This window comes from Nymphaea colorata, chromosome 4, assembly GCF_008831285.2.
Source record: "Nymphaea colorata isolate Beijing-Zhang1983 chromosome 4, ASM883128v2, whole genome shotgun sequence".
Taxonomy (NCBI): domain Eukaryota; kingdom Viridiplantae; phylum Streptophyta; class Magnoliopsida; order Nymphaeales; family Nymphaeaceae; genus Nymphaea; species Nymphaea colorata.
In genome coordinates this window covers 24,005,089-24,021,520 of record NC_045141.1, presented here as the reverse complement: position 1 = coordinate 24,021,520, position 16,432 = coordinate 24,005,089, and the positions used below count along the sequence as shown (strand labels likewise).

At 38.9% G+C, this 16,432-nt stretch overlaps 3 protein-coding genes across 6 annotated transcripts in view; all 3 read right to left on the bottom strand.

Moving 5' to 3' along the window:
• Nucleotides 1–11,370, bottom strand: part of LOC116252643 (uncharacterized) — a 29,417-nt gene extending 18,047 nt beyond the window's left edge. For 3 of the 4 annotated variants that reach the window (XR_007573020.1, XM_031627051.2, XM_031627052.2), the window contains exons 1-10: nt 10,756–11,370; nt 9,610–9,777; nt 8,380–8,454; nt 7,753–7,831; nt 4,708–4,772; nt 3,971–4,060; nt 2,464–2,553; nt 2,221–2,307; nt 1,952–2,035; nt 843–962 (exon numbers count right to left, since the gene is read on the bottom strand). Coding sequence is in view for 3 of the 4 variants with exons in the window: in XM_031627051.2 (XP_031482911.1) it covers nt 843–962; nt 1,952–2,035; nt 2,221–2,307; nt 2,464–2,553; nt 3,971–4,060; nt 4,708–4,772; nt 7,753–7,831; nt 8,380–8,454; nt 9,610–9,777; nt 10,756–10,848 (951 nt within the window). In the remaining variant the exon portion in view is untranslated. Of the gene's footprint in view, nt 1–842; nt 963–1,951; nt 2,036–2,220; nt 2,308–2,463; nt 2,554–3,970; nt 4,061–4,703; nt 4,773–7,752; nt 7,832–8,379; nt 8,455–9,609; nt 9,778–10,755 lie in introns of those variants that run through there. The other variant, XM_031627053.1, reaches the window with a different exon arrangement.
• Nucleotides 11,371–12,034: 664 nt separating this feature from the next.
• On the bottom strand, nt 12,035–12,874 carry LOC116252645 (17.8 kDa class I heat shock protein-like). Its single transcript, XM_031627055.2, has one exon. It carries the CDS (start codon nt 12,730–12,732, stop codon nt 12,256–12,258), a length of 477 nt encoding a protein of 158 aa, XP_031482915.1. The 5' UTR covers nt 12,733–12,874; the 3' UTR covers nt 12,035–12,255.
• A 2,440-nt stretch (nt 12,875–15,314) lies between these two features.
• LOC116252644 (17.8 kDa class I heat shock protein-like) lies at nt 15,315–16,292 on the bottom strand. The gene has a single exon (XM_031627054.2). It carries the CDS (start codon nt 15,974–15,976, stop codon nt 15,491–15,493), a length of 486 nt encoding a protein of 161 aa, XP_031482914.1. The 5' UTR covers nt 15,977–16,292; the 3' UTR covers nt 15,315–15,490.
• Nucleotides 16,293–16,432: the final 140 nt, after the last annotated feature.

Here is a 16,432-nt window from a genome sequence, read left to right as displayed (position 1 = left end):
GGTTCAAGACCACCACATATTTCCCGAAACAAAAGATCAATTATAGGCCTCTTTAAAAGTGTATAAAAAAATACAATAATACATCTGGTTGATGAAGTTCCTTATTTATTATAATAAACTGAATATTATAAAAGTCAATGTTGCAAAAAAGGAAAACGGTTCCCCTGTCTATGAAAGAACGTTATTGCTACTTGAATTTATACGGTTTATTCAAAATAACTAGCACTAAGACTTCCAAACTCAAACAAATAAATATAAAAAAAAGCAAAATCATCATTCTTGACAAGTTACAAAAGCCAGCAGCGGCAAATGAACCATTAGATACATACTATGTAAATCACAAGCATTTTTTTGTGTATGTTTTCATGTTTGAGTGTCAGAACACAAATTAACAAAGAAAATGTTGATGCATATAAGCAAACATATTCACATGAACAGCAGACACATGCACTAATATCTCTAGCCAATATCAGTTTTAGTGTTTGGACACCAAAATGCCATAATGAAAAGCCATATTTGGAAAGTTATTTCCACTTGAAGGGATGAAGCAACTAGTGGCAAAAGTCCATGGGATGCTGTTACGTTACCAGCTAACACCCAGATCCACTTGAGATTCTTTATGACGAAAACAAATAAAAGTTTAGACGACTCTCTATCAAAGAAGTACTTAAGATAGATCAACAGTTTCTTTATTTAATGTTGTTTATCAACATGAAGCAGGAAGGCAGCTAAATAAACACCAACTACAAAAAGGTAGAGCCTGTTGTAGCTAGATGCTTTTGACAACTTATGACTGTTGCAATGTAGCTCATTGAAAGGCTGCAGCAGTTGAGTGTACACACCTCCTGCAAAATATCCTTCAAAGCTGTCTGAGTGTCTGAAAGGACCTCTTGCATATAAAAGCTTTGCATTTTCTCTACCAGCCCAGCAATATCTCCTACCAATGCATAAGCATCCACAACCTGTAAATACCACATAATGTACGATCTCATAATTACAAGGACAAAAGAAATAAGGTACTTCTTACATAATCATAAACAGCAAGGTGCTCAGTACCAAGAACTTAACAAGCAGCCATGAAGCTGAAAGAAACTATAACAGAGGAGTCTGACAAGTCCAAGTGAATTTTATACAATTCTCCAAGCACCTTGCACTAGAAAAAATCCAAGAAACCTTTCACCAGCTCGGGCATCATACAAGACCTAGATTTGCAGGCCCTCAACATTGCAATTGCTTCAATCCCAAACATGCCATGACATATATGACCAACCAGATGGCATGTGAAAAAGACGAATGGCTGACCTGGTGTTCTTGATATGCTTAATTGTAAGATGATGCATTCAGAAGGCAAACCTGAGGCTGCAACATATTTCATATATATCTATGAAGTCTCACAATGGCATTAGGCTTTTTATTAGCTGGATGGAAGACAGACTGAAAAGCATAAAAAATATCTACCAAAGGCCATAAAGTTAGAGATTCTAAAGCTACAGCATTGAGATAGCATATAAAAGCCTAAGCACTCAGTAAGCCTCTAGTCCAGATACCGGTTCACATTAGTTAAGGTTGGCCAAGGTTCAGCAGACAGGCAAAATAAGCAGGATTTTATGCCCTTGTACTCATGATAGAATTACTAATAAAATAGGTAGACAGTCTAGAAGGACTCCTACCATCATGAAACATTTTTTGAATTACAAATTTATTCAGCAAGGTGTTAACAGTGCAGAAGAGAAAGATTTATATCCATAGCAGGAAACAGTGACAAAAGAAGGGTAATCTGCCAATTTTGTGTCCAACTCAGTGCAAAATGTTGACATATTGGACATTGTTAATAAAATCCACATTTGATATTATTCAAAAAAATAGTAACAAGCCAAAGAAGAACAAAAGCATGTTTTCCAATTTAGAAACAAAAATGCAAAAAGTTGCAAAACAGGATAAATTCACCTACATTCACATAGTCCTTTTCTTTAAACTCCTGGCAAACACTTAATAACTGTGAATCAAGCTTCTGAAGTGCCTTCTCCAGCCACACCTTCATTTGGGAGAGGGGAAAAAAAGAGGAGAAAGAAAACCCTTAGCTCGGAAAGTCATGAAGCATAAAAGCTGTGTGCCCAACAACATGATTTGCAAGAATAAGAAGATATCGAGATTGATTACAAATATCAATTGCCTTGAATAAATTTCCATCAGTTTCAATATTAATTGGGAAAAAATCACCTCAGCTCCATGGATCATTTCTTGCACAGCTGAAAGATCTGAGAAGCCATCAAGAACCTGTAGATACTCGGAAAGCACCTGAAATGCCTATAAAACAGAACACAGCAATGAATTGCAATGCATATTTAACAGAAAAAACAGTTCTTTAAAACTGTTGTTCAACCATGCAATAAAATATTCTGCCGCAAGAGCAAGTGCCACCTAATACACTCAGACTGAGTAGAAAACACTGTGAAAACTCACCCTCACGTAATTTCCATTCTCAACATGAGTGTCAAGATCCACTTGCATATCAAGAGCATGCCGAAGTTGTGTTAGGACAGGAAGCAGGTCCTGCATGTTCCAAAGTTCAATTACAAATTGCATCTGTCACTGGTAGGGAGAGAAGGGGGAGAGAAGAAAGGAGAGCTCATTCATCTGTAAAATTGAAAATTAGCATCCAAGGCTGTCAAAATCATTTCTCCATTATGCACATGAAATCATATTGACTCATATCAACCAAAAATTCAATGATCAAATGGTTGTAAAGTCAGGAGCAGATATATACAACTATTTGGTAAATCAAAGGGGAGCCACCTCGATTTACAAAAAGAATATTGAAATCTGAACCGGAAAGCTGAGCATGAAAATATTAGAACTCTTCAAAGTAAACTTTTCATATATCACCACATCTATGCAAACAAACAGATAACCAGTTCATCAAGAAAGCAGTTTGAACAGAAATGAGCCACCAGAGAACCCACAAGAAAGATGAACCAAGCAACAGATACTCACAGCACAGATGGAAAAGTAACATCAGCCAAGGACTTCTAACTGAAACCACAGAGGTCCACTTTTTTCCCGATTTGTGGGTTGTCAGAAAAGGACAGTCTAACAAAGTCTATCTCCACACATCCACACAGATATACATGTTTGTGTGTGTCTGAGACATCACTGTTTCAAACTATCAATTAAAATTAGAACAAGAAGACATATTGTTAAAAGAAATATATGTAGTATAAAATTTATAGGACAGTCCACAAGTAAAGAGTATGTGATATTTTTGTATTCCAAGTATCTCATAGAATGCTGCACAAATTCAATGTATTTTAGTCACCTAGTATAGACAGGCAAAACTAGTTAGTCATATACTGGCTCAGATAGAATTCTGTCAAGAAGTTCAGACAAACTAGTTTTTATGTTTGTCTCTTTTTCTACTGCTTGAAGTGGCAAGTGCAGCCTAGGCTTGTCTAGGCTCTAAGCTTCAGTCATAGCCTAGGCTCCACCTAACACTTTAACATAGCTCATATGTATCACCAATTTAGCACAACAACAGGAATGTAACTGCAACTAATTGGCATTGGATATGTTTGTCTCAGAACATCCTAATTTCAATAACTACCATATGTTTTGCCATTCTGCAAGCATGAGAATGAAGCACCAACTAATGTCATTTTACATAGACCGTCTGCATTTGAGTTTCAGGTGCTAATACTGTTAATCTATTATACTCTTAGTACAGTCATATGTCTCACATTAGACTTGGAACCAAAAGTCTAAATAAGGATCCAGATGTGCAGAGGTTTGTGACCATCTCATGCACAAATTTATAAGGAAGCTAATTATACAAAACACCATACACTGATGCACATGTATATTCCAGAGAGAAAAATGAAATAAATAAGTGCAAGATTGGATATCATCCAGCAAATTAATGCATATGGTACACAAAGTAAAATTTGCAAAATTAGCTACTGAAAATTATACATACCAAGAGAGCTTGCTTCTTTTTGGCGCTAGAAGTGACCACAAGGTCTCTCGAGACTTCATGCATTGAGGATCTAACATGTCTGCGACCATTCTATAGTGAAAAAAAAGGGATTAGATCCTTGATACCGGAATTAGCTATCAAGCATGGTTCAAACAAAGAATTGGTCAGCTCTAATTTTCAACTATGATGCAAATTTCATATACTGACATACATGATATAAATATATAGGTTATGCGTTTCGTTTTTGTCAAGTTGGAATTTTTCATTTTCTTTTTTGATGTGAGTCCAATCCTACAAATGTGATCTCTAGAACTTTCTTAGTGGACATCAGCTTTTTGAATACCAAAAACTAATGTAGACCAAGGTTTTTTGGGTGATCCAAAAATCAATGGCTGAAAATGAATCAAATTTCATAGGCTTGAAAAAAAAATATTCTTTTGGTCAAAAAACACAAATAGTTGGTTGATCTGTCAGTTCTTGGTCATGCTGAACACATCTACCGACCAAATTGGAACAAAACTTTGGTTACAAAATCCCAACTAGATTGCATTTATAATGGTCCATAGCAAATATGAGAGAGAGTTCAACATTAGCAATAAGCCAATAACTTGGGACATCCATAACCACCGAAAGCAAAAATGCACATTCTTGCAAATCTATTGAGAAATTATTGAAATCATACATTCTTTTCAAGCAATAACAACCAGAAACATCTAAACATAAAAAATCTTACCTACCATGCATATGACGTTTGCAATCTTCAAATCATGCTCGACTTCCATTACTAACTGCATTCCCTTCACTAAGAATAATAAATACATATTAGACCAGAAGAATAACCAATGAATGAAACAGCTGGTTGGCATATAAAAACATTTGGCAACATTCTACAACCAAGAGAATACTTTTTAAAAAACTAATGTAGCACAAGCATCTGTCACTCTCTTCCATAAGGAAACATTTTTCACATAATAATTATCAGACAAGTTGTCACAAAAAGTAGCACCCTTTACTCCTCTTGGCTTCCTTTAGTTCAAATCAAGCAAATCTTTTATTCTTCAATGTGTGTAAGCCTACATGGGCTTCTAAGGAGGAGATAAAGACACTCAACTTGCTCCTTGAAAATGAGTCATGTTATTAGTTATGTTGTCTATGCTCACTATTAAGCAAAAGAAAGAAAGCAAATGCAAGGAACGACGATGCACTCTTGTCGTGAGAAAGACACCAAACCTTCATCTGATTCAAATTTCAATTGATCAAAAGTGCAAAGATCAAGTTGACATCATAGATTAGAACTCTTACAATTAATAAGACCCTAAATTACCTCACAGATTTAGAGAGCAAAAGTGTTAGGCCCCAACACTTTTGAACATCAACACCCTTTGACACTTCATTCCACTTCATTTCTTTCTAATATGTGCAGATATTTGATGTTGCATGTGCAACGCTCTTCAATGTCTAATATACAGAGTGTCCACCATCAGATACCTCATCTGTAACACACTTAACAGCTAAAACCTATTTTCTGTAATTTACAAGTGAAGATGTTATAAATACCATTCAAGGGAATTTATCTAAGAAGCTACCATTGGTAGTTTTTACCAATCAATGATTTCCAATCAATCCTTCTTCCTTTTTTCCTACTTTCTTCCTTTTCTTTTGTTTTCCTTTTTCCTTCTTTTCTTCCTTTTTTCCTTGCTTTCTTTCCTTTCATCCTCCCTGCTATTTCTTCTTTACTCTTGCTTCAATCCTTTATTTCTTTTTTTTCTTCCTTGGACCATCTTCTTCGTTTCTTTCTTTGCTTTGTTCCTTACTTCTGTTCTTCATTTTTTTCCAGTTTTCCTCTCTGCTGCAGGAGGATTCTCATGAAAACAAATGATGGATAGCTAATAACAACCATATTGGAAATAATTTTTCAGTCTAGATACCAGTTTTTTGAGACATAGAACTCACAATAATGTTGAAATAATTTCATTTTCGCAGTATTTTCAAAAACACTGTGATGTATTATCAGTTATCACCACATTCTCAATATCAATGTTATTTGTGAATATGGTTAAGAGCTGAGCCTAGTAATATAACCTTAAGATCTTGTCAAGTTCAAGCACAAATAGAAGTCAGTCTCTCCCCCACCGCACCACCACCGAACCAGGCACCCCCAACCCGCCCTGCATATACTTACATATATGTAATTGTCACAGAAAAATATCCTTGGGCTTATATGGTGGAGATTTTGGAGGTACTAGGCAGAAAGGGTTCTTTCGTTGTTGGGTTGTGGGGGGAAGGAGATATCCAGAATTCAGAAAATAAAAAGTACATAATAAGTACTAGAGAAAATTATAAAATTATGATTTTTATTCATTTTCTTACAAAATACACTGATAAAGCTAAGAAAATGCTACTAAAATGTTATTAGAGGCCCCAAAAAATTTAAAACATATTTAAAAATGCTCTTGAGAAATTTAGGTACACTTATCGCCACTGGGCGCCCCACCACCCCTCCCAAAAAAAAAAAAATACACAGACACACACACAAATCAATCTATTTAAACTGAAGAAAGGATTGAATTTATGGAAGGAAGTCAGTCTTCCTTTTTCCCAAGTGATGACTCCTTTAGATTGGAAGTGTTTGCTTCCAAGGTTCCATATAGGTTTAGCCTATCTATCACCTCTCATAAAAATAAGGTTTGGTCTATTTCTTAGTTCTTTTACCACCTGTAATTGGGTTTTTGTCCCAAACAGAGACTAACAAAAAGATATCCTGGGACTTTTACCGTGGGGATTTTGGAGGTACTAGGCAGAAAGTGTTTTTTCGTTGTTGAGTTTTGGGGGGAGGGGATATCCAGGATTCTGAAAATAAAAAATATATAAGAAGTACTAGAGAAAAATATAAAATTATGATTTTTATTAATTTTCTTACAAAATACATTGATAAAGCTAAGAAAATGCTACTAAAATGTTAAAAGAGGCCCCAAAAAATTTAAAACATATTTAAAAATGTTCTTGAGAAATTTAGGTATTCTTATCGCTAGCAGGTGCCCCCCCCCCCCCCCACCCCACACCCACACACACACACACACACACAAATCAATCTATTTAAACTGAGGAAAGGATTGAATATATGGAAGGAAGTTAGTCTTCCTTTTCCCCAAATGATGGCTCCTCCTTAAGGTTGGAAGTGTTTGCTTCCAAGGTTCCATATAGGTTTAGCCTATCTATCACCTCTCGTAAAAAGAAGGTTCGGTCTATTTCTTAGTTCTTTTACCACCTGTGATTGGGTCCTTGTCCCAAACTGAGACAGGACTATTTCAGAAACAAACTCTAGATGCAGTTTCAGTGTTCAACCCCAGTTCAAAGAAAAGTTAGTCAGCTATATTACTACCATGCTTATTGAGCAAGAAAATAGAAGTCTAACTAGCATTGGATCAATATATGGTGAACCGTCTCATCATGTCACCAATGAACATGCTACCAGTTATGTGTCAACCAGTTATTCATATCATTTTGCTTTGTTATTTGTAGAACAAGAAACATGGAGCCAGCCTTAAAAATTTCTTCTCCTTTTACTGTCAAATAGAAGACCCAGCACTTGGTTTTGTGCCATCCATAGATTTAGCTGGCTATGCAATACAATGAACCATGGATTTATGGAAGTACAAGTGATAATTTCTGAAGCCATTCATTCTGGACCATCTGACAACATTCAATGATCATTTAAGACAAGGCCAACACCAGCACTATATTAGTAAAGCAAAAAACCATAACATGAACAAGAACAATACCCATTTGTTCATGGTGCTCCATAACATGGTGAGATAAACGCTCTGCTATAACATCCAATTGAGCTAACCTCAATGCTGCCTGCATATGGGAACCAGCACTAATATCAGTGGGCAAAAGTGGTATAAACATATTGTCTTGTTCATATATTAATGAGATACAGCAAGCGAGTGTGATATTGTTAAAAGTCCAATACCAGCAGGTTACAAGTATCCAAATTATTTTCATTGACATCCTAAAGAACAGGAGAAAAGGAAAAATGAAACGAGGGATGTGCCAGCTGGCTTGCTCAAAATACTTGGTACTTGACCATATTCAACAAGCTAAAGTCTCAAGTTATAACATCATATAGATAAGAATCATTTAAAATAGCCACGTATCTACTAGATTGGTAGTGAATGCTACTGCTATCAATATATTCCGGATATCTATACATATACAGATCTAATTACAATTATCTTGTGTCTCATTTCATAGCCCTTTCTGATGTTGCATGGGAGTCTACACTCTACAGACAGTGTGCTTAGGTTTTCATTGGAAAATTACACTAACTTTGTCACGAACAAAAACAACTAAGCAAGAAAAAAGCTAAGGGATAAAAACAAGGAAAGTACCAAGCTCAACATTACCTTTCTCTCAAAATAACTTGCATCGTTTTCATCTGATGGAATATGTTCAAGCATATGCCTCACAGGATCAAAGTCCTAAATGCACATAACCAGTAGCAAAGTTTTGTAAGAAATCAAAAAATCTAAAGTACGCTATCTTCTATAAGCACGCACATCAAAAATCATATAAAGAAAATAGGTAACAGAATCAGTTTCATGTGCAAATTCTTCTACCTCTCAATGAAAAATTAGAAAAACTACACAATCTGCACAAATTGACGATCAAGTGTTCTTTCAAGTTTCAACTAATACCAGCTTGGAAGAAAATTAAGGCAGTCAAAGAGTACCAAATGTATATGCCCTCAATCTGGTGCTCATTTTTGTATAAAGTATTGGGTACAAATTACATAAGAATATATTGACAATGCATTTTCACACTTAACAATGAAGCACATAACAACTAGGTCACCAAGACCAGTCAGCCAACCAGCAACTAGGTGGCACTTCCTGATTTTGACTCCATATTTTGTTCTTGCGCAGCTTAAACCCAGCAAGCATGACTTTTGAATCTTCTGGGAAGCAAAATAACTCCACCATGAACTTCAGATCAAAGCATGATGCAAATTGCATTGAAAAGACTACAAATTCCTACATTGGAAAAATAAGACAATCTAACAGTAAAAAAATCTGGAATCCACATTGCTGAGATGATTGTGTATAGGTTCTTAAATTATTTTTGACCAGATAGTAGCGCTACTGCAGGCACACATTACAAACCATACATATATTACATGCTATTGCTCAAGCAGTAACTACATATAAAGTATAAAATTGGTAAAAAAATTTATAAAAACATGACAATATGAATTGACGAAATTCTTTACAAGAATCCTTTTAAGTAGTCAACACGGAACTGATATGGAATACTAGCTGTCATAATCATGAACAAACAATCTGCATCCAATCAATTATTATTCACCAAGAAGTCAGATATATTTCTCCATTTAAGGGGATATTCTTGTCAAAATGGAGTAGCCAATTGCCCAACACTATGCACCAAGACAATGTGGTAAAACAACTAGTCACTTCACATCAAGGCAAGAAAAGTGGAAGTAAACATGATATTGAACTGATAATATAACAAAAAAGTGGAGAAAGATTTTCACATATATTTCAAATTATAGAATGAATCTTTTTCACATATATTTCAAATTATAGAATGAATCTTAAGAAGCCTAAGCTTGGGATAACCTCTTCATAAAAATCTTCCTCTAATTCTTCAACCGGTTGATCTTGATGTTTGACTCCATATATTGATACGAGATCCCCTGAATGTAATGGAAGACTTAGTCGCTGATGAGGTGGAAGACTTGAAAGAGCGCGAGCAATGGCTGCTGCTGTTGCTGCCCGTACAGGAACCTACAGAATGATAGAATCTCCAACATCATCAGGGTCAAACCAAATCGTAAATGGACAATTCAATTTCAGATAAATCATTGAAGGTGCTGACAGGCTCAGGAGATACGATGCATAATATCTTTAAGAATTTATGAATGGAGCTGCATTGGTGATATGAGAATGTGTTGTCTAAGAGCATTACTACCAAAGCTGCACCCAGGAAGTACAGATGACTGCCGTTAGCTAAACAGGTCCAGAAAAACTATAAATAGGTAGCATCAGGCACGTAGCTGATTGAGATCGATTTGCCACCCATTTGAATCGCCAAGCAATCTGGGGACTCCAAATATTGGAGCCAGGATTGTCAATGTACTGATGAAAGCACATTGACGACCAAGTGAACAGCCCAGATGGCTGGGAGACCTGTTGCGGTTTCGTGCTTAGAGGTTTAAAGCATCTCAAGCTTTCAGTTTCTGCCAATTATATAAAGCAGGAACGAGTAAGATATTGAGAAAATAGCACATGGATGCAGCAAAAGTCAAATCCTCTTTTGCGTTGCCCTTGAGAACTAAGAACTAACCAAAAAAAAAAAAAAAAAAAACTCAACAACACAGACAACAGTGCCTTCTAAAATTTCACAGCGGAATTCTTTTTAGGACTATACAGATAAATGTCTCAACTCAGCAAGCACAAATGCATTGAAGAGAAAGGTATAGCCAGGACTCTTTTTAGGATATTGTTAAACCTCCGTCCCTTCCCAAAATTTAGAGCCTCAAAGAGACCCCGCGATCTCCACCATTTCGAGACCAACCCATTACTAACTCTACCTACACCAGTATGTTCCTACCGCATAGATTCCACCTACACCTCAAAGCTACTTCTCCATATGTTTGCCATCATTGTCGTTTAAGCCGCTGCATACATGGCCAATATCCGCAGATTTTCCTGCCATTCACTTCCACAGACAAGAAAGATAATCAACATAAAGAGACGGCCTACCTCCGGACGATCCGACTGAAACGGAAGAAGCCCCAAAGACCTCGCGGATTTAACTGAGGTAAGAAGCCTCTCTCCAACCTTAGACAGATCCATCTTGCGTCAAGCACGCTATTCGCAACCCTTTAGTAATTCATCATATCTCAATCCCACAGAAAAGGAGAAGGAAGCGAAAGCCAGCTGCAAACCCCCGGAATCACCTCAACCGAATCATCGGCAGTTGCTGCAGCACCTGCTTTCCGCGGCGACTCGGCGGATACTCACGTAACAACACCCCCTCGTAAATTCCTCAACTCTGTCGCCGGAATTCCCAGAATCGAACATCGCTAAACGATCATTGCCTCTCTGATTGCAGATCAAACTGATCTATGGAGATCCTAACTGTGATGATACGGAGATCGGCCGCGAGACGCATTAAGATTCCAGTAAACCGACCGAACCAGGTCCTGCGATCGAAGAAGAAATCGAGAATCCTCCTCCCTGAGGAAAGAGAACGCCCGATCTGCTTCGCGTGGGATCCGAGAGGGAGGAACAAGAAGAGGGCGAAAAAGGCACGGGCCAAGAAGCAGATCCAGCGAGCCCTTACATCCACTCGGCGAAGACCAGCGCTGGCGGGTCTTTCACTGACCGCCTTTTGCTTATAGTTGTAAGATAGAGTCGTTTTTCTCAATCTTTTTATAAAATGCCGTTTTTCGTCGAAATTATCAAATAAAGGCGTAAAGTGACATTCTACCGCCATTTTTCTCAACATTTTGTTTTATCACTAATTTATATTTTTATTTTTTGACTAATACTTTTATTAGTTTATCAGCGCAACAGAAATTCCCGTCACGCTTTTATTTGATAATTTACGAGCAAAGTGTATAAATTATTAAAGAATTGCAAAATGTCATCCTTTCTTGGCGATTATACGCAAAAAAATTGGGCAAAAAATGAATTTCCATTCACAGGGGATAAAAGCGAGAGAAAGGGTGCTTCTTAGCTATAAAAGAATCCACCGTTTTAATCATTTTTTACGATTCAAACAAGCGTGTTATTGAATTAATGATTTAGAATAGGCTTTCTGGGGAAAGAAAATGCACGACTAAACGGGATTTCTTCCCGCGAACTTTCGCCCATTTGGAAGAGCTTTCCCGCGAGGAGTGTTCCATCACCAATGTTCAGATGCCCGATATGCATGTTCTGTTGTATGTCAAATGCATGTTCTATTGTATGTCAACGCGAGGAGAGGCTGTCATCCGGACCCATCCTTGGAAGCCATTGACGAAGGCAGACAGCAGAGTTTTAAAGAAACAAGGATCCCATTGTTTATTAGCATTCGTCATTCCGAAACATCAACGGCATACACAGAAAGACCTTCAATCACAACACACACAAGGGAGGGAAGAAAAAGACGGATTCTACAAACGCCAAGCAACATATTCGCGTACATCCACAGGACCCTACAGTCCGCAACCGACCCAGGAAAATGCACACCCGGATGAAGACGATGAAGATAAACGCTCAGCCGGAGATCTCGATCGACTTGACTTCCAGCTTCTTGACCTCCTCCTTCGGCACGGTCACGGTGAGGACGCCGTTCTCCATCGCTGCCCTCACCTGATCCACCTTAGCGTTCTCCGGCAGCCGGAACCGACGGAGGAACTTGCCCTGGCTACGCTCGACGCGGTGCCAGTGATCGTTCTTCTCCTCGACCTCCTTGCTCCTCTCGCCGCTGATCTGAAGGACGCCGCCCTCCTCTATCTCCACCTTCACCTCCTCCTTCTTGAGGCCCGGAAGGTCGGCCTTAAAGACGTGGGCTTCGGGCGTCTCCTTCCAATCGATTTGAGTGTTGACGAATGCAGAGGACTCGCCGCCGCGGAAGAAAGAACGGGGATCGGCAAGGGAGCGAGGGAAGCCCTCGAAGGGATCCCAGACATCGAGCGAGAAAGGATCGAAGTCATTGCTGCGTCGTCCGAAAAAGCGCGGAATGAGCGACATTCTCTCCTATACCCCTTCTTCTTTCACGAGGCAAAAACGGGAGCTCGGAACGAGCGGAGCGTTGTCAAAAATGATATCGGTACAGCTGCGGAACTCTCTCAGCTGCTGGAATGGTTTTCTGATCTTCGTTGTCTGATCGAAAGGAAAGGATTGAGGCGTCTATATATACAGGAAGGGAAAAGCTCCAGAATGTTCTAAGCCACGTCCGGAACGAGACATTTTCCTATTTCTCCCACTCCGTTTATGTTATTTCGTTATTCCTCGAGAAGTTTCCGCATTTCTCAAACAGTCCAGAACTTTCTCAAACAGTCCGCAACTTTCTGCGTCCTTCCTGTTCCATCGAGAGTCGCCGTTTCCTAAACAGCCGGACTTATTTGATAAACTTGAGGGCGCGCGTCCTACGCAGCCACTCTCCTGAGGGGAGGCCCAAACTCAAAGGGCCCAACAACGGAGGAGCTGGTCACGCACGCCTCTCTTCTTTTGGGCAGAACGCATGACCTCTCCGCATAAACTAAGGCGAAATAAATAACGGTACCACTACCCGGGCCGAACGCGACGGTCGCCGGTACGGTGTAACGATTGCTATAGGTTGTTATGATTCGGTCTAAACAGCCGATACACGCTAATGCAGGCATCTTTACAGCATTGAAAGATCCATTAAGAGCTTAAGCTTAAGATTTAACATTTATTATGAAATCATATTTAACTATAAGTGTTTTAAAATTTTTAACATGAGTCAAAATAAAATTTTTCAAACTTTATATATTAAACTAAAATTTTTACATCTATCAATCAATATGTTCCTGTTTCATGTATCGAACTAGAAAAATAAATAACTTTTACCCTTCATTATAACAATATGTTACTGTTTCATTTCATGTATCAACGAAGAAACTCATCAAATATTTTTAAAATTGTTTTGTGGTTTTACCTCAATTTATTAAATAGATAAATAAGTAACATTATTATATTACTGTCACCAAATGGTGCCTTGGGATTGATTCCGTTACGTTCCTCAAAGGCACGTCCGTGGTGGCGTGGTTCAAACTTACCAGAATCCAAGGTCATGCAGTGAAATCGCGTCAGACTTGCCATGTAAATAAAATTCGCCAAGGTTCTAGGAAAGAGAGAGGGGGAGAGATTATTTCTGCAAATAAAATTCACCAAAGTTCTAGGAAAGAGAGAGGGAAAGAGATTATTTCTGCAATCGTGTCACGTTCGAATTTGCTTATAATTATGTTTGATCCTGATCAGGATCCCCATATCATCTCAAAATTTTTTATCTTTGTGACATCCAACGTCGCCATATTGAACTTCAAATTGATCCAACCTTGGTCATTGGCAGTTTAGCTTTGTCAAATTTAAATCGATCTCTTGCAGCTGGATGGAAAAGGGGCATTTGGTAACAGCAATACTACCACAGTTTAAAATGTATTTGTCCTAAATATTTGAACAGATTTATAAAACATTGAGTTTCACATTGAAATATTCAATAAATGAAGCACATCTCTCATCAGTCGCCTTAGATCTAATTGCTTGTAGTTCTAAGACTGAGGTGCATCGACTGCATCAAGAAGGGGTACCAACTCGATATACATGCAGCTTCGACGCTACTCTCGCTGTAGACGGATATTTGTAGAAGTTACATATGTCCATGTCTATGATGCTGGGTGGGGACCTCTAAAAAGTCACTAATTTCTGGTTTTTTTTGGGTAAGAGAGCCTAGAATGAAAATTTATCCACGAGCACTCATGAAATTATACATAGCAACTACTTAACTTCCTTTAGTTATTCTATGGCATCGCTCCCACCTCGGTTCTTTTGGTCTCCTGATCATTTTTTTTGTGTTATTGTTTTTGTTTGGCTTCTTTTTACTGGCTATATCAACAATTTTGACCACTTGCAGTGCATTGACATCAATTTAACTAACTAGTGTCTCATATATCTCGCCGTAACTGAGTTTCGGATCCACCTTTTTACTTTTTGCTTTTTCTTATTAGTGTTATTGTTTCTGTCTAGAATTTCATTGTTAGTAGTCTTTCATATATACCCTCTATTCGTCTTATTTTCTTATTCTGTCCTTCCATTTATTTATCTGCTGGAATCCTGTCTGAAGGTTATGGCTCATTTCAATAGTATTTTCAAAAACACATGCTCTTTGTGAGAGTTTGTGGCTTTTCTTGTGCAGGAAGATGTCTATTTTATCATTTGCGGTATCATCCTTCTTCTACACGGCTAGGTGATTCAACTATCTCTTCACCCCTCTTATTTTTATTTTATTTTTCTGTGAGTTATATTTTTTACTTAAACAACCATGAAATAGAGGACCGCTCACAAACGTATATAGGAGACTTTTCTTGGACTCAAATGACGCCATGTTTTAAGCCTTCTGCTTGATGAATCACAAGTTTTCTTATAGTTTCCTTCTAGCAATCTCTGGTGGGGTTTTTACTTGTAGACGACATCCGAGTTTCAACACCAATTGAGAAGAAAGAGCTAAAGAAAAGGAAGCAAGGTCAAGATTTGGAGAGGAAGATGAATAGAGAACTAGAGATTCATTGCCATATGCATCTGTCACACCGAAAAGAACAAACCCGACGTAAGACACGTACAAGCAAAAGTTCTACACAATGGACGCCATACAAGGAACGACGCAGCAGACGACGCCAACAAAACAGAGACTCTTTTCAGATCCGTAACCTTGCATCAGAGAAGACGACATAACGACCGATTCGAAGACGGAGGCCACAGAAACTGCTCAGCCAGAGATCTCAATGGCCTTGACTTCAGGTTTCTTGACCTCCTCCTTGGGCACGGTCACGGTGAGGACCCCGTTCTCCATCGATGCCCTCACCTGATCCACCTTGGCGTTCTCCGGCAGTCGGAACCGGCGGAGGAACTTGCCCTGGCTCCGCTCGACGCGGTGCCAGCGATCGTTCTTCTCCTCAAACTCCTTGCTCCTCTCGCCGCTGATCTGAAGGACGCGGCCCTCCTCGATCTCCACCTTCACCTCCTCTTTCTTGAGGCCAGGGAGGTCGGCCTTGAAGACGTGGGCTTCGGGCGTCTCCTTCCAATCAATCTGAGTGTTGACAAACGCAGACACCTCGCTCCCGGAGGAAGAGCGGGGCTCAGAGAGGGCGCCGCGGGTGCTGAAGGGGAAGCCCTCGAAGGGATTCCAGATATCGAGGGAGAAGGGATCGAAGACGTTGCTGCGACGACCGAAGAAGCTTGGAATCAGCGCCATTCTTCTCTCTTTCTTCTTCTTCTTGTGGAACAAACCGAGAACGGGAATGAAGAATGCTGCAGAACGGAGAGTGCTTTCTGGTCTTCCTTCTTCGAGTGAAGCCGACGGGAGGACGCTGGTTATATATAGAGGGAGGGAAGAGGGTTCGGGAGCGTTCCACAGCCAACGAGAATGATATATTTTCCCATTTCTTTGTTATTTGTCAACAAAGCTAGAACGTTCTCCATCTTTTCGGACGCTCTCAACTTTCTCCGTTCTTTCAGCATTACCGTCAATGTTGCTGGTAGCCTGGTACGATACGATCACCACGCAAATATCAAGGCCACGAATACTGGTGGGTGTTGGACTTTCGGCTTTGTGGTTAATCGCTTGAAACGTTGATTGCTTGAAATGACTTTTTTTATAAATACATGGAAATAAAAAAAAAATGCACATCTATATACCCTTCGCATTTTT